The sequence below is a fragment of the Ranitomeya variabilis genome, chromosome 3, assembly GCF_051348905.1.
Source record: "Ranitomeya variabilis isolate aRanVar5 chromosome 3, aRanVar5.hap1, whole genome shotgun sequence".
NCBI classification, from domain to species: domain Eukaryota; kingdom Metazoa; phylum Chordata; class Amphibia; order Anura; family Dendrobatidae; genus Ranitomeya; species Ranitomeya variabilis.
The window spans coordinates 663,302,033-663,325,939 of record NC_135234.1 but is presented as its reverse complement, the minus strand read 5'-3'; the positions used below and the strand labels follow the sequence as shown (position 1 = coordinate 663,325,939).

At 43.9% G+C, this 23,907-nt stretch overlaps 1 protein-coding gene across 3 annotated transcripts in view; it reads left to right on the top strand.

The window, feature by feature from the left end:
• Window positions 1-23,907, top strand: part of LOC143816905 (E3 ubiquitin-protein ligase TRIM39-like) — a 56,681-nt gene that overhangs the window by 20,633 nt on the left and 12,141 nt on the right. For 2 of the 3 annotated variants that reach the window (XM_077297879.1, XM_077297880.1), the window contains exons 2-3: window positions 9,618-10,039; window positions 19,792-19,887. In XM_077297879.1, the coding sequence (XP_077153994.1) occupies window positions 9,620-10,039; window positions 19,792-19,887 (516 nt within the window). In that variant the 5' untranslated portion in view covers window positions 9,618-9,619. Of the gene's footprint in view, window positions 1-6,817; window positions 6,843-9,617; window positions 10,040-19,791; window positions 19,888-23,907 lie in introns of those variants that run through there. The other variant, XM_077297877.1, reaches the window with a different exon arrangement.

Here is a 23,907-nt window from a genome sequence, read left to right as displayed (position 1 = left end):
TTCCATAGATATGTCCATATCCATGTTTCTAAAGCCCTTCACCCCTGGAGCTTTTTTCGTTTATCGCTCCCCTTCTTTGCCGAGCCATAATTTTTCTGTCAATATGGCCATGTGAGGGCTTATCTTTTGTGGGACAAGTTCTACTTTTGAACGACACCATTGGTTTTACCATGTCGTGTAACAGAAAATGTGGAAAAAAGTCAGTGTGATGAAACTGCAAAAAAAGTGCAATCCCACCCTTGTTTTTTGCTTGGCTTTTTTGCTAGGTTCACTAAATGCTAAGGCTGTGTGCACACGTTGCGGATCTGATTGCAGATCTGCAGAGTTTTTTGCTGCACAGAATTGCATCAAATCCGCAGTGTAGTGCGCAACCAATGTAAGTCTATGGGAGCCACAGACTTGTTGTGCACATGCTGCGGAAAAAGCCGCACCGAAACGCAGCTTTTTTTTTTTCCGCAGCATGTCACTTCTTTTGTGCCAAACTGCAGCGTTTATGCACCCATAGACGTTCATTGAGTCGGGCACATCCGCAGCAAAACCGCAGATGTAAAAAAGATCTGCAGTTTGGATGTGGATGTGGGTCCGAGAAACGCTGCAGTTCGGGAGGAGGGAAGTGTGTGGGCGGTGACGGTGTGCATGTATGTGTGTGCGGACGGGGTCTGCGGGACTGTTCGGGTGTGTGCGGGACGTCTTTTGGGGTGTGTGTGCAGGCATCATCCGATGGGACTAAAAGTACGCAGCATCCAATCTTCAGCTAATTCGGATGTAATCCGGACAGTGGACACACACCCTACACTATCCATACATCTATCAATAGATATATCTATCCAGATATATCTATAGATAGATATAGGAATAGATAGATGTATGCATCTATAGATCTATCTATATGTAGCTCTGTCTATCCATTTCATCTATATGTCTATCTGTGTGTAATTGAGTGTGGGTTGGGCAAATGTAAAAGAGGAGGTTGGTTTTCTTTGTTCAATAATACATCTTTATTTAGCTTTCAAAAACGCAAAAACCGCACCAAAAAAATTAAAAAAATGCATCAAAAGCGCACAAAAACTGCAAACAAACCGCACCAACAACCGCATCAAAACTGCATCAAAACCGCACCAAATACTGCATCATAACCGCACCAAATATTGCATCATAACCGCACCAAAAACTGCATCATAACCACAACAGAACTGCATCAAAACTTTACCAAAAACTGCAAAAAAAAGCATCAAAAACCTGAATCAAAACCACGCAAAAAAATGCACCAAATACTGCAGCAAAAACTGAATCAAAACAGTGCAAAAACCGCACCAAGAACTGCATCAAAACCACACAAAAAACCCGCATCAAACCGCACAAAAAACATGAAAAAAATGCATCAAAACGCAGCTGCGTATTCTGCAAGGAGATGCAGATTTTGTGCAGAAAATTCTCCACCCAAATCTGCAACGTGTGCACACAGCATAAAACTGACCTGCCATTATGATTCTCCTGGTCATTACGAGTTCATAGACACCAAACACGTCTAGGTTATATTTTATCTAAGTGGTAAAAAAAAATTCAAAACTTCGCTAAAAAGAAATAAAATAATTGCGCCATATTCCAATACCCGTAGCGTCTATATTTTCTGAGATATTGGGCCGGGTGAGGGCTAATTTTTTGCGCGCCGAGCTGACGTTTTTAATGATACCACTTTTGTGCAGATATGTTCTTTTGATCGCCCGTTATTGCATTTTAACCCCTTCACCCCCAAGGGTGGTTTGCACGTTAATGACCAGGCCAATTTTTACAATTCTGACCACTGTCCCTTTATGAGGTTATAACTCTGGAACGCTTCAACGGATCCCGGTGATTCTGACACTGTTTTCTCGTGACATATTGTACTTCATGATAGTCGTAAAATTTCTTTGATATTACCTGCGTTTATTTGTGAAAAAAAAACGGAAATTTGGCGAAAATTTTGAAAACTTTTCCAACTTTGTATTTTTATGCCCTTAAATCACAGTGATATGTCACACAAAATACTTAATAAGTAACGTTTCCCACATGTCTACTTTACATCAGCACAATTTTGGAACCAAACATTTTTTTTGTTAGGGAGTTATAAGGGTTAAAAGTTGACCAGCAATTTCTCATTTCTACAACACCATTTTTTTTTTTTTTAGGGACATCTCATTTGAAGTCATTTTGAGGGGTCTATATGACAGAAAATACCCAAGTGTGACACCATTCTAAAAACTGCACCCCTCAAGGTGCTCAAAACCACATTCAAGAAGTTTATTAACCCTTCAGGTGTTTCACAGGAATTTTTGGAATGTTTAAATAAAAATGAACATTTTACCTTTTTTTTCACACAAAATTTACTTCAGCTCCAATTTGTTTTATTTTACCAAGGGTAACAGGAGAAAATGGACCCCAAAAGATGTTGTACAATTTGTCCTGAGTACGCTGATACCCCATATGTGGGGGGGAACCACTGTTTGGGCGCATGGGAGGGCTCGGAAGGGATGGAGCGCCATTTGGAATGCAGACTTAGATGGAATGGTCTGCAGGCGTCACATTGCTTTTGCAGAGCCCCTAATGTACCTATACAGTAAAAAAAAAAAAAACACAAGTGACACCATTTTGGAAAGTAGACCCCCTAAGGAACTCATCTAGATGTGTTGTGAAAGTTTTGAACCCTCAAGTGTTTCACTACAGTTTTATAACGCATAGCCGTGAAAAAAAAAAAAAAATTTCCCCCAAAAATTATTTTTTAGCCCCCAGTTTTGTTTTTTCCCAAGGGTAACAGGAGAAATTGGACCCCAAAAGTTCCGAGTACTCTGATACCCCATATGTTGGGGTAAACCCCTGTTTGGGCGCACGGGAGAGCTCGGAAGGGAAGGAGCACTGTTTTCCTTTTTCAACGCAGAATTGGCTGAAATTGAGATCGGACGCCATGTCGCGTTTGGAGAGCCCCTGATGTGCCTAAACAGTGGAAACCCCCCAATTATAACTGAAACCCTAATCCAAACACACCCCTAACCCTAATCCCAACGGTAACCCTAACCACACCTCTAACCCAGACACACCCCTAATCCCAACCCTATTCCCAACCGTAAATGTAATCCTAACCCTAACTTTAGCCCCAACCCTAACTTTAGCCCTAACTTTAGCCCTAACTTTAGCCCTAACTTTAGCCCTAACTTTAGCCCTAACTTTAGCCCTAACTTTAGCCCTAACTTTAGCCCTAACTTTAGCCCTAACTTTAGCCCTAACTTTAGCCCTAACTTTAGCCCTAACTTTAGCCCTAACTTTAGCCCTAACTTTAGCCCTAACTTTAGCCCTAACTTTAGCCCTAACTTTAGCCCTAACTTTAGCCCTAACTTTAGCCCTAACTTTAGCCCTAACTTTAGCCCTAACTTTAGCCCTAACTTTAGCCCTAACTTTAGCCCTAGCCCTAATTGGAAAATGGAAATAAATACATTTTTGAATTTTTTTCCCTAATTAAGTGGGTGATGAAGGGGGGGTTTGATTTACGTTTATAGCGGGTTATTTAGCGGATTTTTATGATTGGCAGCCGTCACACACTGAAAGAAGCTTTTTATTGCAAAAAATATTTTTTGCGTTACCACATTTTGAGAGCTATAATTTTTCCATATTTGAGTCCACAGAGTCATGTGAGGGCTTGTTTTTTGTGGGACGAGTTGACGTTTTTATTGGTAACATGCTCGGGCACGGGAGATTTTTTGATCGCTTTTTATTCCGATTTTTGTGAGGCAGAATGACAAAAAAACAGCTATTCATGAATTTCTTTTGGGGGAGGCGTTTATACCGTTCCGCGTTTGGTAAAATTGATAAAGCAGTTTTATTCTTCGGGTCAGTATGATTACAGCGATACATCATTTATATCATTTTTTTTATGTTTTGGCGCTTTTATACGATAAAAACTATTTTATAGAAAAAATAATTATTTTGGCATCGCTTTATTCTGAGGTCTATAACTTTTTTTATTTTTTCGCTGATGATGCTGTATGGCAGCTCATTTTTTGCGGGACAAGATGATTTTTGCAGCGGTACCATGGTTATTTATATCCGTCTTTTTGATCTCGTGTTACTCCACTTTTTGTTTGGCGGTATGAGAATAAAGCATTTTTTTGCCTTTTTTTTTCTTTTTTTTTCTTTTTTTTTTTTACGGTGTTCACTGAAGGGGTTAACTAGTGATACAGTTTTATAGGTGGGGTCGTTACGGACGCGACGATACTAAATGTGCACTTTTATTGTTTGATATTTTTTTATTTAGGTATAGAAATGTATTTATGGGAATTATTTATTTTTTTTCTTTATTTAGGAATTTTTTTTATTTTTTTTACACATGTGGGATTTTTTTTTTTTTTTTACTTTGTCCCAGGGGGGGACATCACAGATCGATGCTCTGACAGTTTGCACAGCACATACAGCCGTGCAGGCTTACCAGCGCCTGCACGGCACCCGGAAGTAATCCCTGCAGGACCCGGATGCAGCCCCGCAGCCATTTTGGATCCGGGGCCTGCAGGGATAGGAGGTAAGAGACCCTCGCAGCCACGCGATCACATCGCGTTGCTCCGTGGGTCTCAGGGAAGCACGCAGGGAGCCCCCTCCTTGCGCGGTGCTTCCCTGTACCGCCGGCACACTGTGATCACGTTTGATCGCGGTGTGCCGGGGGTTAATGTGCCGGGGGCGGTCCGTGACCGCTCCTGGCACATAGTGCCGGATATCAGCTGCGATAGGCAGCTGACACTCGGCCGCGCTCCCCCCGTGAGCGCGGCCGATCGTGCTGGACGTACTGTTCCGTCCTTGGGAATTAGGGCCCACCCCACAAGGACGGAATAGTACGTCCAATGGCAGAAAGGGGTTAATACAATGTCGCAGCGACCAAAAAACATAATTTTGGCGCTTGATTTTTTTTTTTTTTTTTTTCTCGCTACGCTGTTTAGCGAACTTGTACATTTTTTTTGTTGTTGTATTGAAAACAGCTGACATGTTGCGGCTTTGAAGTGGGCTCACCGCCGAAGCCCACCTCAAAGCGGGGGATTCTGCCAGCTGACGTACTATTGTCAGCTGGCAGAAAAGGGTTAATGAACAATGTTTCAGTTAAAAAAAAATGGCGTGGGCTCCCGCGAAATTTTCTGCGCCAGAGGGGGAAAGCCGACGGCTGGGGGCCAGTATTTGTAGCCTGTTATGAATATCAACCCGCAGCTGTCTGCGTAGCCTTTACTGGCTATTTAAAATAGTGGCACCCAAAAAAAAAAAATGACGTGGGGTCCCCGTATATTTCATAGCCAGAAAGGCTACGCAGACAGCTGCGGGCTGATATTCATAGCCTAGAGAGGGGCCATGGATATTGGCCCCTGCCCCGGCTACAAATACCAGTCCGCAGCCGCCCCAGAAATGGCGCATCTGTAAGATGCGCCAATTCCGGCACTTAGCCCCTCTCTTCCCACTCCCCTGTAGCGGTGGGATATGGGGTAATAAGGGGTTAATGTCACCTTGATATTGCAAGGTGACATTCACCCGGGTTAATAACGGAGAGGCGTCAATAAGACGCCTATCCATTATTAATCCAATACTATTAAAGGGTTAATAAAACACACACACACACACACACACACACACACACACACACACACACACACACACACACACACACACACACACACACACACACACACACTAGGAAAAAAGTATTTTAATATTCTTCATTTTACCATACTTCAGCGCCTGCAAAAAACGTAAAATAATAAACAGTATACTACCTGTCCGCCATAGTCCAATTAATAACGAGTGTCCCACTACGATCTCCCCTATAGAACAGTGACATCGGGTGATGTCACTGCTCTATAGGACCATCAGTGACACACTGACAGGAGACAATGGCTCCTGCAGTGCATCACTGAGAGGTTACTATTAGGGTTGAGCGACTTTTGCTTTTTTAGGATCGGGTCGGGTTTCGTGAAACCCGACTGTCTCGAAAGTCGGATCGTGTGAAATCAGCAGATTATTGTGAAAAGTCGGGGGCCGACCGAAACACGAAACCCAATGCAAGTCAATGGGGATTGTTTTTTGTTTGTTTTTTTGTCTCTCTCTCTCTCTCTCTCTCTCTCTCTCTCTCTCTCTCTCTCTCTCTCTCTCTCTCTCTCTCTCTCTCTCTCTCTCTCTCTCTCTCTCTCTCTCTCTCTCTCTCTCTCTCTCTCTCTCTCTCTCTCTCTCATTTGTGTTTCACTGTGGGAATCGCTATATCCCAAACTTTAAGATGGCGGTTTTACCCCTTGTGACGCCACACAAAGCGAGCCGGAACCCATGTCATCACACTGCACACACTCCTTCATTGGGTGAAAAAAATGGCGGGGAAAGCGTCATACGAAACGCGACTTTGGCGCGAAAATCGCAGACCGTGTGGCCGATCCCACGCTGGGGTCGGGTTCCACGAGACCCAACTTTGCCAAAAGTCGGCGACTTTTGAAAATGACCGATCCATTTCGCTCAACCCTAGTTATTATAGTTCACTGGTCTCACTTTATGGCAAAAAGCTGCGTGGGAACTTTCTCACACAGCAGTGCCAAAAGTGAGACTAGGGACTATTTTCTCACAGGGGCTTAGGAATACATTGTGGGGAATACATTGTGGAAGGATACCTTCCATCATTGTATTCCTGGAGAGCGGTCACTTCAGCTGATGCTCCTGCTCTCCACGGGAGATCGTCGAGGGACACTCGTTTTAATTGGATTTCTGCGGATCAGGGAGTATATTGTTTGTTTATTATTTTAATATTTTTTACAGGTGACAATGGCTTCGGGGAACAAAGTGACAAGTGATGCTGAGTATGTAATCTGTTATATGTACTGTATGTCTATATGTATGATGTATGTACTGTATGTGGCATGTCACATGCCGCATGTCGTCGCATGCTGCTGCATGTTCTGTATGTGTTCTATGTATATGTACTGTATATGTGTGTGTTGTTTTTTTTTTTTGTTTTTTTTTTGGGGGGGGGGTTGCATTCAACACATTAGCCGGATGATGGGACTACTACTGTCCCATCATTGGCTAATGTGTCACTCACTGTCACTGTAGCAGGCAGAGCCCGATGGGACTTGTAGTCTCATCGAACGATGTCTGCACACAGAGACACACACATACCAATGACCCCACCGCACAGCCCCGCACACTCCAGCACCTTCGACAGATTTCCAGAGTCTGGAAATTGACGTGACGTTGGCGGAAATTAGCGGTGGCTGCAGTCTGGGGGCCACGTGACCCGGACTCAGTCGCCGCCATAGCGCTGCTCACAGGTGAAAACGGCAACAGAAGGTATTTACACAATTAATTAGGGGCCCCGGGGGGGATACATTGGGGGGGTTAACAAAGTAGTGGACAACCCCTTTAATGTCTCTGGCTCCATCTAGAAAGAGAACCTCTCTTCCTCTAGACACCACAGAACTGAGCCTAGTCCTAAATAGAATCATCTTAGATCTATGTAGGTAGATTTGTGTGGAATGAGCCCGGTTTGGACTTCATGTATTACTGTTCTGGCCAATATTTTTACAAATAATCACAAGAAAAAAAAAACTTTCACATCATGCTTCTATGTAATAACAATACTAAACTAGAGTGCAAATAGGAGTCTGTAGCAGTTACTGTAGCACAACTAAAAAGTCCAATGCTATAATCCAATTAGTGCAATATAGTGCAGTATGTGACCAATGTAGGAACCCAATAATACTATGAAATGCTAACAGGTGCTCATAGCAACTTGTACTGGGTGCGGTGTCACGTCTGTTGCCTAACCCAGATGATACAATGTAAGTCCAATGTTTGTGTAGCCAAAATTCCCCGTTTCCACAGCAGTCTGTATAAAGTTAAGCAGAAGTCTGGAGGTAATGTAACTGTTCAGACCCCCTGGCTAGTGGCACCGTTACAAACTTACTGCAGTGAACAGAGCGTCATGCTCAGAGTGACATCCCTCACTTTGGACACTTTTTTTTTACTTAAATATTGAAGTTTTTTTTTAACTTTGTATTGACCGACAGCATTGTAGTTGTTCAATAATCAAAAATACAAATTTCCTAATTGTGCACTGTATGTATATCTGTGGAACAGTGGGAACATACCACAATAAATTATGATTTTTTCCATAGAAGAAATAATTACCTGAAAAGTATACCAATAGACTGCACGCGAGTTACAAATGAGAAAAAAATTGTCCCACCTCTCTGGATGAAACGCTCAACGACTATACGCTCGTGTGAACCTGCCTTTAGAGGCAGATGGTGACTGCGTAATACAGCCATCATCTGCCGTTTTATCCAGGCTTCGCTCCTGTATCCCTATGTTGGACTTGCCCATTGCCATGGCAGACGCGCTTGGAGTTTTCTTTCGTTTTCCAATACATTGCCAAAATTAATCATGGAAGGAGAGGCAAAAAAATAGAATTTGCTTCAATGCGAAGGGGATAAACTTACCATATACACTCGCGTATAAGCCGAGATTTTCCGCTCATTTTTATTTATTTTTTTTAGGCTGAAAGTGCCCCTCTCGGCTTATGCTAGTCATTGTCCCAGGGGTCATTGTCCCAGGGGGTCGGTGGTGGTGGGGGGGAGCAGCAGGAGTGGCGGTTCACATCATACTTATCCCCTCCTGACATGGTCACTGCTTCTCAGATGATCTCCCATAGGTGTGGAGTGCATATTCATTACTTTAATGAGCGGTACCATGTGACCGCTGAACACAGGAACAAGCTGCCGGCGCGCCAGAGACCTTCTGAGAAGCAGAGACCGCCCCAGGATGGGGTGAGTATGACAGGGAGGGTGAGCCATGCGATGTTCACCTTTCCCCGTTCCACCGCCAGGCTGTCATCCGCGTCCTCTGGCTGTGACTTTCAGGTCAGAGGGCGCAATCACGTGTTTAGTGGGCGCCCTCTGCTTGAACAGTCACTGCAGAGACCTGGAAGACACAGCGGCGCACGGCGTTGGAACGGAGACAGGTGAATATCACAAGTGCCAGGGGCCTGAGCCAGCGGCGGCACCTGGCCCCCATAGCGCACAGGTGTCCCCGCCTGCTCAGCACCAGCACCTCTCCCCCAGCGACGAGAGGTGAGTGTCATTTATTTAATCGCAGCATATGGGGCATATTATTTTATGGAGCATCTTATGGGGCCATCAACCTTAATGGAGCATTATATCAGGCATATTTTGCTATGGAGCATCTTATGGAGCCATCATTAACCTTTTATGCAGCATTATATGGGGCATATTTTTTGTATGGAGCATTATATGGGGCTCCTGATTCAATATGGATATTCAAAAACATTTAACCTACTGATGTCTCAATTAATTTTACTTTTATTGGTATCTATTTTTATTTTTGAAATTTACCAGTAGCTGCTGCATTTCCCACCCTAGACTTATACTAGAGTCATTAAGTTTTCCCAGTTTTTTTTTTTTTTTTTTATTGTGGCAAAATTAGGGGTCTCTGCTTATACTCGGGTCGGCTTATACTCGAGTATATACGGTATCCAGACATATTGACCTCCCAAGTAATTTGAATACCAATGATCCTCTTGTAATGTGAAATAATGGTGGTTTTCTTTCCCCTAGTAATGGCGGCTGCACAGATGAATTGTGTTAAAGAGCTACAGGATGAATTGACCTGTCCCATTTGTCTTGAAAACTTCACAGACCCTGTCTCTATACAGTGCGGTCACAACTTTTGCAGAGCATGTATTGCCCAATCATGGAGGGGCATTCGCAATAATTTCTCATGCCCCCAATGTCGAAAAGTGTCTAGGTGGAAGTTTTTAAGACCTAATCGTGTTGTGGAGCATGTAGTGGAAATTTCAGCTCACCTGATTGCAGCAAAGGAAAGAGAAGAGAAAAAGAAGCTGTGTGAAAAGCACCAGGAACCACTAAAGCTGTATTGTAAGACGGATGCAGAAGAAATCTGTGTAGTGTGTAGAGAATCTGTCTTTCACAGGAACCATTCAGTGATGCCGATGGAAGAAACAACTGAAGAATTTAAGGTAAGGTCTACTGAGTGGGAACTTATTACGGTAAGCTCACACTGGGTGTTTTTGCTATTGTTGTTGTTTTTTTTTTTGTTTTTTTTCTGAAGCAAAACCTGATTTATTGGCAGGAAAGCTAACTTGTTTCTTTGTCCATGCTAATGTCCATGACTTTTCTGCAGAAAAAAGGGCTTCAATTAATGATACCTGCGTTTTTAACATCCATTCAAGCCAATGGGTGAAAAACGCTGGAAGAAGTGACATGCCCTATGTCCAAAAAATGCAGCAAAGCACAAAATCCTGATGACAAAAAACCAATGTGTGTGCATGAGATTTCTGAAATCTCATATGCTTTGCTGGTACTTTAAAAAGCAGCTGAAAATTAGCATAAAAAAACACAGCAAAAAAGCTGCAAAAACGCCCAGTGTGAACATAACCTTACAATTGGTGAAGTTCATAAGCATCTGTGAAAATGACCCTCCAATTATAACCATTCTCTTTTGTGTTGCTGATAAATAAGAGTGGCAATTTCTTGAGGTCTGCAAACTGGGACCCTCATTGACCACAAGAGTTGGGGTACATTCACAAGCGAGACTCAAGATTTGTTGCAAAGAATTCTGTACTCAAATGTATGACCTTGATTTTTTATTTTTTTTTCACAAGAAAAATTTCCACCGCAAACCTGTCACATGCGAGTATACTCTTTTTAAAAAGGCCTTATCACTTGCTGGAAAAAAAAAAAAATTGAGTGAAATACTTTGTAAAAATCCTGAGGTTCAAGGATTCGGTCTTTCTTTTCCTTTTACTCTGCTTCACTTCATTGCATAGATATTCACATTTGTTGCTTTTGGAGCGCAATATGTGAAATCTCTACATGCAGACCAGCTGAACCTTTCTTATACAAGCTAGTCCCCTGATGATTTTGCCTGGATGAAATGTGTCAGGACACAAAAATAAGGGGAGGGCAGGGCCTTTCAGCCTAGGGGTAGCTGTGGACTGCCCTTGTCAGGGCAAGAGTGCTGGGATTAGTTTACAACTAGCCCCATAGGGATTGACAGGGATATTGGTCATCCCGTTTCTTTCCTCTGAAGGATACATCCAGCAAGAAAGACCCACTCCCCTGGTGAAAGTCAGCTTCCAGGATGGTGAGAATGTTCCAACTTGTATACATTCACACTTGATTAAAATACGATACACTTTATTGATCCCGGGGGAAATTATGGATTTTGTTGTACCTATCACTATAGGACCGACAATTGTCTGGTTTTTTTTTTTCCTCTCTAGGTTTATTTGCGTCCTGGTTCTATTCTCCATACAGGATAAGAGATATGGTCCCATTCTTTCAAATCATTTTGTTACGTTATCTGTAACCAGAGGATTTAACACTGTTATAGAGTGTTGTTTTGCTTTGGGTTTTTTTAAGGTTCCAGCTTCCAAACAGGATAATTATTGGTCCTGTAGCTCTATTTCAAGCTTCTATACTTACTATTTCTGTCTCATGTACTCATTTGCATTTTTTATATTTACGTCATTGGGTGATATTTGTGGAGATTACATCCAGGTTCAACTCTCCTCACCCCATTACATTTGTCCTGCATATTAGACCTGGTTATTCCTATACACAGGAGTGGCCAGCTCTGACATTGTTCTCACAGGAACAATTACAGTTGGAGTGACTCTCCGTGTCTGGAGTTCTGTCCCCTAATTTTTTAATGGTGGCGCTTTATAGCTACATTTTATTAACTAATCTATTTAAAAGTTACATTTTTAATTTAATTTTGCTTTTGCTGTGTATCCACTATTTGGTGAGATTGCTCAGGATTATCTACTGCTAAGTGGGCTGTACTCTCAATAAATGCTGTCTGGCCAATTACAGCACAGCAACATTTGAAACTGCTAGTATATCTTGATCTCGCGAGACCTCAATATACTAGCAGTCTCAGACCCTGCAGCGTTGTGAATGGCAGTGTCTGGGAAGGAAGGGTGAAAACGTATGGCCCCAGAGAAGACAAAAGGTGTTCCCAGTTGAGTCAATCCATTGCAGAGGTATTTACATTTGTTGCTTCTGCAGCACAGTATGTGAAATCTCTGTTTAGGGCTCATCGGAAAAAGTGGCAGAAGTTTTGAAGCTCTGGAATTTTTACTGGTTATTAAAGGTAACATCACTGGATGGCTGTTATCTCCTCACATGTGGTTATCCCAACTTGCCAACCGAACACCGTTTACTGCTTGTGGTCTTACTTTGCTGATCATTGCAAGAACCACAGCACTATGACTACATTTGAATATCCTCCAGGAATGTGCTAAAAATGGCAACCATCACATTTTTAGCTGCAATCTGTTTTAGTCTCTTGTTAAAATGGGTTGCAGTTTGAAGGAGCACCACCAGTGATGAGCGAGTATACTCGTTGCTCGGGTTTTCCCGAGCATGCTCAGGTGTCTCCGAGTATTTGTGAGTGCTCAGAGAATTAGTTTATGTTGACGCAGCTGCATGATTTGCGGCTGCTAGACAGGTTGAATACATGTTGGGGGGGGGGGGGGGGAGATTCCCCAGCAGCCAGGCAACCCCAACATGTACTCAGGCTGGCTAGCAGTTGTAAATCATGCAGCTGCGGCAACAAAAACTAAATCTCCGAGCACTCACAAATACTCGGAGACCACACGAGCGTGCTCGGGGAAAACCCAAGCACAGAGTATACTTGCTCATCACTACTCAAGACATGTCTGAACTGTCGGAGGAGCAGCATCATGAGCAAACAGGGCCGCCATCAGGGCATGACAGCCATTACTGCTGTATGGGGCCCGGTCAGCAGCAGTACACAGAGGGGCCCGCAGATCTGGGGCCCCACTGTTGTGGTTCTACTGATCGGGCCCCATCGTGCACTAAAATACTGTGCACTGCGGCGCACATGTTGGTGCTGGGGCCCGGGAACCCTCTTGGAGCTGTGCACGGCCGTCTTACCTAGTCGGCTGCACAGCTCCTGTGACCTGCTCGGCTGTAGCTAGAATGTATGGGCTCCCTGCAGGTCCTGACTACAGCCCATCCATTCTAGCCAGTAGCGTAGGGGGGGGGGCATCGCCCCGGGCCCTGTCACATGAAGGGGCCCACGGGGAGCCAGGGCAGGGCCACTTCTGTGACGAGGCAGAACACATAGGAGCAGAGCAGTATAACGTCTGCTCCCGTCTGACAAGCTGCACGCTGGCTACTAGCACAGTGGCCGGCTGCAGTCTCCCCCCTGCAGTGAATGGTTTCGCCCATCTGACCTGATCATGAAGCTTTTCCCGGCTGCAGTTTTCTTCACTCTGTGCACGCTGGGATTGGCTCAGGCACGCTGGGTCCTAGTGCCCACATCCTGCATTTCACTGACACTTCCTGGTCCTGCCTGCAGTGCAAACTTCATCAGTAAGTGGGGATGGAACTTATTAGGTTTATTAAATTCAGGTATGTCACTGTGAGACCGTTGGGGTATTGTGGGGGCTGAAAGTGAGTGAGGGGGGACAGGGTACTGGGGAGTGAATGTGAGCCCATGGGGGTATTGTGGGGGAGGGGAGACGGGGTACTGGGGGGTGAATGTGAGACCATGGGGGTGTTGTGGGGGCTGAAGGTGGGTGAGGTGGGACAGGGCACTGAGGGGTGGATGTGAGACGATGGGGGTATTGTGGGGGAGGGGGACAGGTCACTGGGGGCTGAATATTATAATGTTATGATAGTATATGTACGGGGAGGCTGGAGATGGGGGGTAGGGGGCCTTTGATACGTACCACCTGGATATTTTATGAGTGTTAGTATAAGGAGCCCGCATACAGTAACCAAGAGCTGCATCACATTTACAGCACCACTTCCAGGTGCTGAAAATCCTCGTCCCCTGCCCCCTGTCTGATACTCACCTTCTGGCGTCTTCATCTGTTTTAGTCTCCGCTCGGCTCCGTCTCCTGCAGTTTGTGGCCTGTCCGAGGCTCCAGTGTTTCATGGAGCAGCGCAGAGGTCACTAATCAGTGTGAAGGAACAGATGATTGGCCTCGGGGAGACCAAAACATCCAACACCGCGGAGACGCCATCACGTGATGGTGTCTCCGCGGTGTTGGATGTTTTGGTCTCCCCGAGGCCAATCATCTGTTCCTTCACAGCCTTTTACTAGGCACTGCTCCTAATAGCCAGATTCCTACTCCACACTGATGAGGGGCAAACACCCCGAAACAGCTGTCTGTGGATGGATACCATGCTTGGCATAGGTGGTTTTCCTGTATTGGATGTTTTCCTTTATTGGATGCTGCCCTTCCCGTGGTTGTTCCTTCCCGGGGAAAGGTCTGGCTATTCACTGCTTGCGTTGAGAAACACGTGATGGTGTCTCCGCAGCTATCCTACATACTAATCAGTGTGAGTCTATGGGAGCCTTGTTCTGGCCTCGTTCTCACTCTCAGGCTATGTGCACACGGTGCCGATTGGCCGCTGCGGATCTGCAGCAGTTTTCCATCTGGTTTACAGTACCATTTAAACCTATGGAAAACCAAATCCACAGTGCACATGGTGCGGAAACGCTGCATTGTATTTTCCGTAGCATGTCAGTTCTATTTGCAGATTCCGCAGCATTTTACACCTGCTCCTGTATAGGATTCCGCAGGTGGTAAAACGCAGGTGAAATCTGCACAAAAAACACAGGAAATCCGCAGTAAATCCGCAACAAAGTGCACATAGCCTCATAGTCTTACATTGAGCGCTTGTGACATAGCTTCTAACTTCTGGCCTGTCGGAAGCTGCGCTCACAAGTTTGAGCAGCGGCACTGCAGCAGTGCCACAAAATACTGAATACGCCAGAGGATGAGTAAATGTCCATCATACTGTGTATACGGGAGCTGCAGGTCCATCATACTGTGTATAAGGGAGCTGCAGGTCCATCATACTGTGTATAAGGGAGCTGTGAGTCCATCATACTGTGTATAAGGGAGCTGTGGGCTCATCATACTGTGTATACGGGAGCTGCGGGCCCATCATACTGTGTATACAGGAGCTGCAGGCCCATCATACTGTGTATAAGGGAGCTGTGGGCTCATCATACTGTGTATAAGAGAGCTGCGGGCCCATCACACTGTGTATAAGGGAGCTGCGGGCCCATCATACTGTGTATAAGGGAGCCGTGGTCCCATCATACTGTGTATAGAGGAGCTGCAGGCCCATCACACTGTGTATAAGGGAGCTGTGGTCCCATCATACTGTGTATACAGGAGCTGCGGCCCTATCATACTGTGTATAAGGGAGCTGGGGGTCCATCATACTGTGTATACGGGAGCTGTGAATCCATCATACTGTGTATACGGGAGCTGTGAATCCATCATACTATGTATACGGGAGCTGCGGGCCCATCATACTATGTATAAGGGAGCTGTGGGCCCATCATACTGTGTATACGGGAGCTGGGGGTCAATCATACTGTGTATAAGGAAGCTGTGGGCCCATCATACTGTGTATAAGGAAGCTGTGGGCCCATCATACTGTGTATAAGGAAGCTGTGGGCCCATCATACTGTGTATACGGGAGCTGTGGGCCCATCATACTGTGTATAAGGGAGCTGTGGGCCCATCATACTGTGTATAAGGAAGCTGTGGGCCCATCATACTGTGTATACGGGAGCTGTGGGCCCATCATACTGTGTATAAGGAAGCTGTGGGCCCATCATACTGTGTATAAGGAAGCTGTGGGCCCATCATACTGTGTATACGGGAGCTGTGGGCCCATCATACTGTGTATAAGGAAGCTGTGGGCCCATCATACTGTGTATAAGGAAGCTGTGGGCCCATCATACTGTGTATACGGGAGCTGTGGGCCCATCATACTGTGTATAAGGAAGCTGTGGGCCCATCATACTGTGTATAAGGAAGCTGTGGGCCCATCATACTGTGTATAAGGAAGCTGTGGGCCCATCATACTGTGTATAAGGAAGCTGTGGGCCCATCATACTGTGTACAGGAGAACTGTGAGGGACATCATACTGTTTGACGGGAGCTGCCGGCCCATCATACTGTGTATAGGAAACTGTGAAGGCATATTGTGCATATGGGAGCTGTTGGCCCATTACACTGTATATAGGGGAGCTCTGGGGGGCATTCTACTTTCTATAGTGGAGTTCTGTCAGCATTATACTGTGTGTAGGGGAGCATTGGGCACATCATACTGTGTAAATAGGGGAGAAGTGGGAACATCATACGGTGTATGGGGGAGTTATAGAATCATTATACTGTGTATAGGGGAGCTGTGGGGGCCTTATACAGTGTATATGGAAGCTTTAAGCTCACCATACTGTGTATAATGGAGCAGTACAAGGGGGAACTTAGGGGACATTATTAAATGTTAAGTGGGCACTTAAGCATCATTGTTATAGGGGCACTCAGAGTATTGTGACCATCAAAGTTGCATATTATCACAATATGGCGGTAAAATCAATGTTCGTTTTTGTATAGAGATTTATTTTCAATAACAGTAGGGTCATATTCTGAGGTTCCCCTATATTCACAATAAGTGCTCAACCGTAGCTGTAATCAGGGTTAGCTGGATAGGGGCCCACTCAGATGTTTCGCCCCCCCCCCTAAGTTGAAACCCTAGCTACGCCTCTGATTCTAGCAGTCTCAGTACTGAATGTGCTAGAATGTATGGGCTCCTGTCAGGTCCTCTCAGCAGCCCATACATTCTAGCTGCTGCTTCACTGCTGGAAACACTAGACGCCCCGGGAACGACTGAGGTAAGTATAAAAAACATTTTTATTTTTGTTTTTTTAAATGGGTGAGGTGGGGGGAGAGTGAGACTGCAGATGATGGAGTGTGTTTTAAGGGGGCACTGCGCATGATGAAATGATAGGGGGCTGCAGATGATGAAGTGTGGTTGAGGGGGCACTGCATGATGAAATGATACGGGGCTGCAGATGAAGTGTGGTTGAGGGGGCACTGCGCATGATCAAATGATGGGGGGCTGCAGATGATGAAGTGTGTTTGAGGGGGCACTGTGCATGATGAAATGATAGGGAGCTGCAGATGATGAAGTGTGTTTGAGGGGGCACTGCGCATGATGAAATGATAGGGGGAGTCAGATGATGAAGTGTGTTTAAGGGGGCACTGCGCATGATGAAATGATAGGGGCTGCAGATGATGAAGTGTGTTTGAGGGGGTACTACACATAATGAAATGATAGAGGGCTGCAAATGATGAAGTGGGGGTGATGGGGACTGCAGATGATGAAGTGGGGGTGATGGGGACTGGAAATGATGAATTGTAATTGTGTTTAAGGGGGTACTGCACATGATGAAATGATAGGGGGCTGCAAATGATAAAGTAAGGGTGATGGGGACTGCATGCACATCAAGTGAGTGTGAGGGACGGTGGACAGCAATTGATTTGTAGGTGGGGGTGGGGAGAGCCAATGGTATATTGAAGGTAGGAAGAGCAAATAATGAATTTTGAGGGTGGGGAAGAGCAGTTGATAATGAATAGAGGGTGGGAGAGAGGGAAGACATGACAATGAATTGAGGCAGAAGGGGCATGTAACTATAATGAATCGGAGTTAGGGTTAGAGCGGGAGGTGCATAGTGGGATCGTTGAGGATAAAGTGACTGGAAATAAATTGGGAGAAAGAGTACAGGTGCTAATTAATTTATATATTAAATGGGGAAAGTGGCTATGTATAGCTAGATGGGGCTCAGTGGCGTATTATAATTTATATTTGGAATGGTGGGTTGCATAATAACCAATTACAGTATATATTAATGGTGGGTGAATGTCTGTATTCAGATGGGTAGTGTAGAAGAAAGGAAAAAAGTGGGGAATGTGCTCTGAAAGCGGTGCTCTAGATAACTGTGTTATTTTATGCAGAGACGAGTCCTGGCTGAAAGAAGTGATGGCGGTCTGCGCTGGATTAAAAAGAAACGCAAAGATGAAGGACTTCAGCTAGAGACATCACTGGTGAGTCAGTATGTTACCTGTACACTGACACCATACGCTATATACTGTATACAGAGCTCCTGTGTATCATGTCACTAGTGATCCCTGTATTACCTATACACTGACACCATATACTGTATACAGAGCTCCTGTGTATAATGTCACTGGTGATCACTATATTATCTGTACACTAAACACTATATACAGAGCTCCTGTGTATAATGTCACTAGTGATCCCTGTATTACCTGTACACTGACACTATATATAGAGCTCCTGTGTATAATGTCACTGGTGATCCCTGTATTACCTGTACACTGACACTATATATAGAGCTCCTGTGTATAATGGCATCGGTGACCACTGTATTACCTGTACACAGACACTGCATACTAAGTACAGATCTCCTATGTATAATAGCACTTATGGTGATAGTATTTTTTTTTTATTAATGATCAGTATTGTACTATTCAGTCACAATGTGGTGGTAATATGTTGTCCGGCCATGGTGTGGCGGTATTTGTTCCTTGTATGTGCTATTATTTGGTCACTATTTGGTGGTAATATGTGGTCTGGTCATGGTGTGGTGAAAATTTGTTCCTTGTACGTGCTATTATTCGGTCACCGTGTGGTGGTATTATGTGGTCTGTTCATGTTGTGTTGGTATTTGTTCCTTGTATGTAGTTGGTCACTATGTGGTGGTAATATGTGGTCTGTACATGCTGCTTTGGTATTTGTCCCTTGTATGCGATATTGTTCGGTCACTGTGGTGGTAATATGTGGTCTGCACATGGTGTGGCAGTATTTATTCCTTGTAGATAGTATTATAGGTCACTATGTGGTGATAATGTGGTGTCTGGTCATGGTGTTGTGTTATTTGTCCCTTGTATGTGGAATTATTGGTCATTTGAAAAATTGAAAAATAAATAAAAATATACCTAAATTGTATTGCATATTTTAACAAATGTTTAATAAGTTAGAGTAGAGTAGGGCCCGGCCAAAAGAGTCTACCTTGTCATCGTGGCAGATTAAAAAAACCTTTTGGCCAAAACAAAATCTGCTGGCTATGTGTGTGATCTGGTGATGGGAACTGTTAATGTGTGATTGGTGAGAAGTGTAGTTTCTCCAAGAGTCAGCGGTGGTGCTGTAGACAGTTCGAGGGTTCGAGGCGGGGCTGGGGTGGAGCCTGGGCGGAGTCTTAAGGGGGCCCCGAAAATGTTGCCAGTATGGGGCCCCGAAATTTCTAGTGGCAGCCCTGTGAGCAAACACCTGATCTGCTCAATCAGCTGCTGAGCAGGCCTGTAGCAGGAGGAGAAAAAAAAATGATTCTGCATTAGCTGAGCGTAATGGGTCTTTTTTTTCGTTTCTTTGTTTTTTAAACCAACCTTCAGTCCTGTGGGCTCAGTCCCCTTACCCTGCTGAAAAGCTGTCAGACTGACTATGCAGAACAAGTTTACAAATGAGCACGGATCAGGATGAAGCTGGGAAAAGAAAAACACATTGAACCCACTTATTTAGTTTGCTTCTGCCCTGTTCTGTGGCCGAGTGAGAACAGTTATGTTTGCTCATGATGCTGTTCTTCTGACATGACTACGATGGGTTTCAGCTTGATATGTGACTTCAGTCATTTTTATCATGTTCTCGGACACCCCCTTATAAGATGCTGTCATGCTCATAGCATTGAGGGTTTTTTTTATTTTACCGCTGTTGTATACAGACCTTTCAGAGGGAGGTATTAGTGGGTCTGTAGTGTGAATTGCTAAAATGCCCTTTTTTTTTAAATAATGTTAATATAATGATTGTAAAGAAATGTTGCATAGTTAAACATGTATTACTGTTTATATAGAGTGAAGTTCAAGATCGTCTGCAGGCACTAAAAAAGGAGCTTGCTAATATTGTGCAATTTAAGGCTGGAGAAGAAGAGAGAGCTCTACAACTTCAGGTATACTTATCCCTCCGAATAACCTGGAAAGAGTAGAACATTTACATTATTTCTTCATATTGATTCACTTAGTAGCAGCCTGGGTATGTGCACACGTTGCAGATTTGCCTGTGGAAGTTTCTGTGCAGATTCTTCCACTCCTGCCAGAAAACGCAGGTGTGGATTTGATGCTTTTTTTTTTTTTTTTTTTTTTATGCATGTTTTTTTTTTTTCATGCAGATTTGTATGCGTTTTTGAAAGCTAAATAAAGATCTATTATTGGAACAAAAAAAGAACTGTGGTGTCATTTCTTGTCCAACCTCTTCATTTACATACTCCATTGAAGAATGTTACACACAGATCTATCTCAAGATCAATAATACCAAGCCCGATGTTTAGTAATAAACATAATAAAATGGTACATAGAGTTAAATAAAGATGTGCACGCACACACACATACTCCCTCCTCCCAATCTGCAGCGATTCATCCGCAGCTAAACCACAGATCTTTTTTACACCTGCGGTTTTGCTGCGGATGTGCCTGACACAATGGATGTCAATGGGTGCAGAAAAGCTGCAGGTCCGCCAAAAGAATTGACATGCTGAGGGGAAAAAAGCCACGATTCCGCGTGTTTTTTTTCTGCAGCATCTGCACAACACATGTCAATTTCACATAGAATAACATTGGCTGTGCGCTACACTGTGGATTTGATGCGAATCCATGCAGCCAAAAACGCAGCGGAAACACATCAAAATCCGCAACGTGTGCACATAGCCTAAAATGATCATTGGAAATTCAACAAACTTTGCCTAAATCGGTAGAACGACAAATCTAGAGACCTGCATTCACTTTAGATACTTGTTGGCCAACAGCTATCGTTCGTCCAGCAGCTATCTCCTGAAAATGTCCTATACATCATAGTAACAAACTTGTGGTCTGAGATGCAGCCACACATCTGTTGCAGTGGCTTATCTCTTAAAAACGAAAGTAATACAAGTCCAAAATCAGACATGGGGTCATTCCATGTCAATTTATAAGGATGTACATGTATGTTTGAAAAGAGGTTCTGTAAATTTTTAGGGCCAGATCTCAAATACATTGGGCACTGTTGACCTTTCACTGGAGGTTCCACCAAGCCTGCGGCTTCAGCTAAGAGTATTTTGCAAACTTTGGCACATATCCATTAGAGTTCTATACTGGCTATGATGCTGAAATTTGGCATACTAGCTCAACTTTTGCTGCTCAACACGATAAAATTATTTCCGGCTATGACAAAACAATATTTCGGCCGCAATTTTGTGTCAAAGTAGCTTGAAAAACGAGTCGCATAAAATTTATGCCAAACTTTGCCCATATATAACTCAAGACCAAAAACCAATAGTAACTGGTGCTTTGCCCTGTACACCAAACATCTACATGACTTTGCATTGCTGCAATATCACGGTCAAAGCATATGTATTTGTGGAAATATTCACACCCACATATGATGAAAAACTTTAAAAAAAAAGAATTTTACCTATTTTTAGGTCAAATTTCTCAAAAAGGGTACCCCTAAAATATATTAATTCTGACATCATTAGAAAGAGAACATTTTTCTCTACAAGGATCATTGGTTTTTTTTTTTTGGAGTCTCAGTTTAAGAAATGAAAAATGCCACTGAACATGGTGTTATTTATTAATACGCAATGAATGGTAACTGCACTATTCAAATCCTTGCGTTGGTCCATGGTGGTTATACCACAACCAATTTCCTAAGAATTGGTATTATAATCCTATTAAGAATTGTAATAATGCTGTCTTTCGAGAATTGGCAGCCCCATCGCCTAGGAGCCATGGCCGATAGCCATGCAAGGCGAGCCTCGGACGGTCTCTTTATCGCAGGTTCCGAAGCCTGAGGGTGGGTGTCTTTGCCTAGGATCCCAAGCCTAATATTGGGTATCTTTTGTTGGTTCCCAAGCCATAATGTTCAGTCTAAGTGGTCTGGAATTGTTGCTGAATTTGCAACATAATCGGTTCAGAGAAGCTGTATTGTCGGCCCATTGCTGTCCAAAAAGGCCCAAATCTTGACATTGGCACCTAAAAGTTGGTCCATTAAGGCTATATCAGACGAATTCGGTGTCTCTGAACGAATGGTCAAACAAGCTCAAAAGCTTAAATGTGAACATGGGATCTTAGCCTTACCTAGAATCAAGTGTGGCAAGAAAGTTTCTGAGGAAGTGAAGAAAAAGGTGCAGGCATTTTTTGAGGATGATGAATTCAGTCGAATGTGCCCTGGTAAAAAAGACTATGTATCAGTGCGAATAGCAGGAGAAAAAAAGCAGAAGCAAAAGCGACTATTACTGAGCAATATTAGGGAAATGTTTGTTGCCTATCGGGATCGGAATGGCCCTGAAATTGGATTTTCCAAGTTTTGTGAGCTTCGGCCAAAGTGGTGCGTAACCGTTGGATCTGCTGGAACACATTCCGTTTGTGTGTACCATTCACCAAAATGTCAAACTAATGCTTGCAGCATGCCCAATCAATGATGACTACAAAGAGCTCATATGCAAAATGGTCTGTGGAATTGAATCCAAGGACTGTATGCTTGGCCGTTGTGATAAATGCCCGGGTCCTGAAGTTTTAAAAGAATTTCTAGTCAATGTGTTTGTCAACAGTGACCCTGAAGATATTATTGAGTTCAAACAATGGATTCACACTGATCGAGACACGCTTGATACCAAACAACTGACTATAGAAGATTTCATTGAAGAATTGGTTTTAAAAATTTCTAAACTTTGTAGCCATCACTACATCGCCAAGCATCAATGTTGATATCTGAAATCGTTGAAGGAAAATCTGAGACCTGGAGAGCTTGTGATCCTTATGGACTTTGCTGAAAATTACTCATTAATTGTTCAAGATGCCATTCAAGGTTTCCACTGGGAAAATAGTCAAGCTACAGTACACCCGTTTGTAATTTACTTCAAGGAGTTAAATGGTGAAGCTGCGCAGAACATCAGCTTGTGCATAATCAGTGATTGCTCACGACATGACACAGTTGCAGTCCACACTTTCTTAACAGTAATTGTGGAGTATCTCAAGACTCTCATCTATGGGATTCGTCATATCCACTACTTCAGCGATGGATCTGCAGCCCAGTACAAAAATTTCAAAAATTTTCTCTACTTGTGCCACCACAATGCTGATTTCAATATGAGCGCTGAATGGAATTTTTTTGGTACCAGTCATGGAAAGTCGCCCTGTGATGGGATTGGAGGGACAGCAAAGAGGTTGGCAGCTCGTGCCAGTCTTCAACGCCCAACTGAAAACCAAATACTGACCCTGGTGGATTTATTCAACTTTTGCAACGAGCAACTGCATGGAATTAAGTTTTTTTTTTTTTTTTTGTTCCAAAAGAAAAAATTGATGAAATACTGGTAGTTCAAGAGGAAAGGTTCAAAGATGGACATACAATTGCTGGAACAAGAGAAAATCACCAGTTTGTGCCAATTGATGACAAATAGATTTGCATTTCAAGGGTGTCAAATAACCCATCATCTTTCATTGCCCATGTAGATAGATCTGTCAGATCAGAAATGCCTTTTGTGCCAATTGCAAACCTCCAGCCAGGGCAATACATTGCCTGCATTTACGATAGGAACTGGTGGATTGGAAATATTTCTGAAATTTCAGTCGACGAGCATGATGCGTTAATACATTTTATGCATCCTCATGGACCAGCTAGCTTCTTTCACTGGCCTGTGAGAAATGATACATGCTGGATTCCCGAGCAGTCAATCATTGCAATAATTCCAGCACCAGCTGCAACAGCAATGGGCCGACAATACAGCTTCTCTGAACCGATTATGTTGCAAATTCAGCAACAATTCCAGACCACTTAGACTGAACATTATGGCTTGGGAACCAACAAGATACCCAATATTAGGCTTGGGATCCTAGGCAAAGACACCCACCCTCAGGCTTCGGAACCTGCGATAAAGAGACCGCCCGAGGCTCGCCTTGCACGGCTATCGGCCATGGCTCCTAGGCGATGGGGCTGC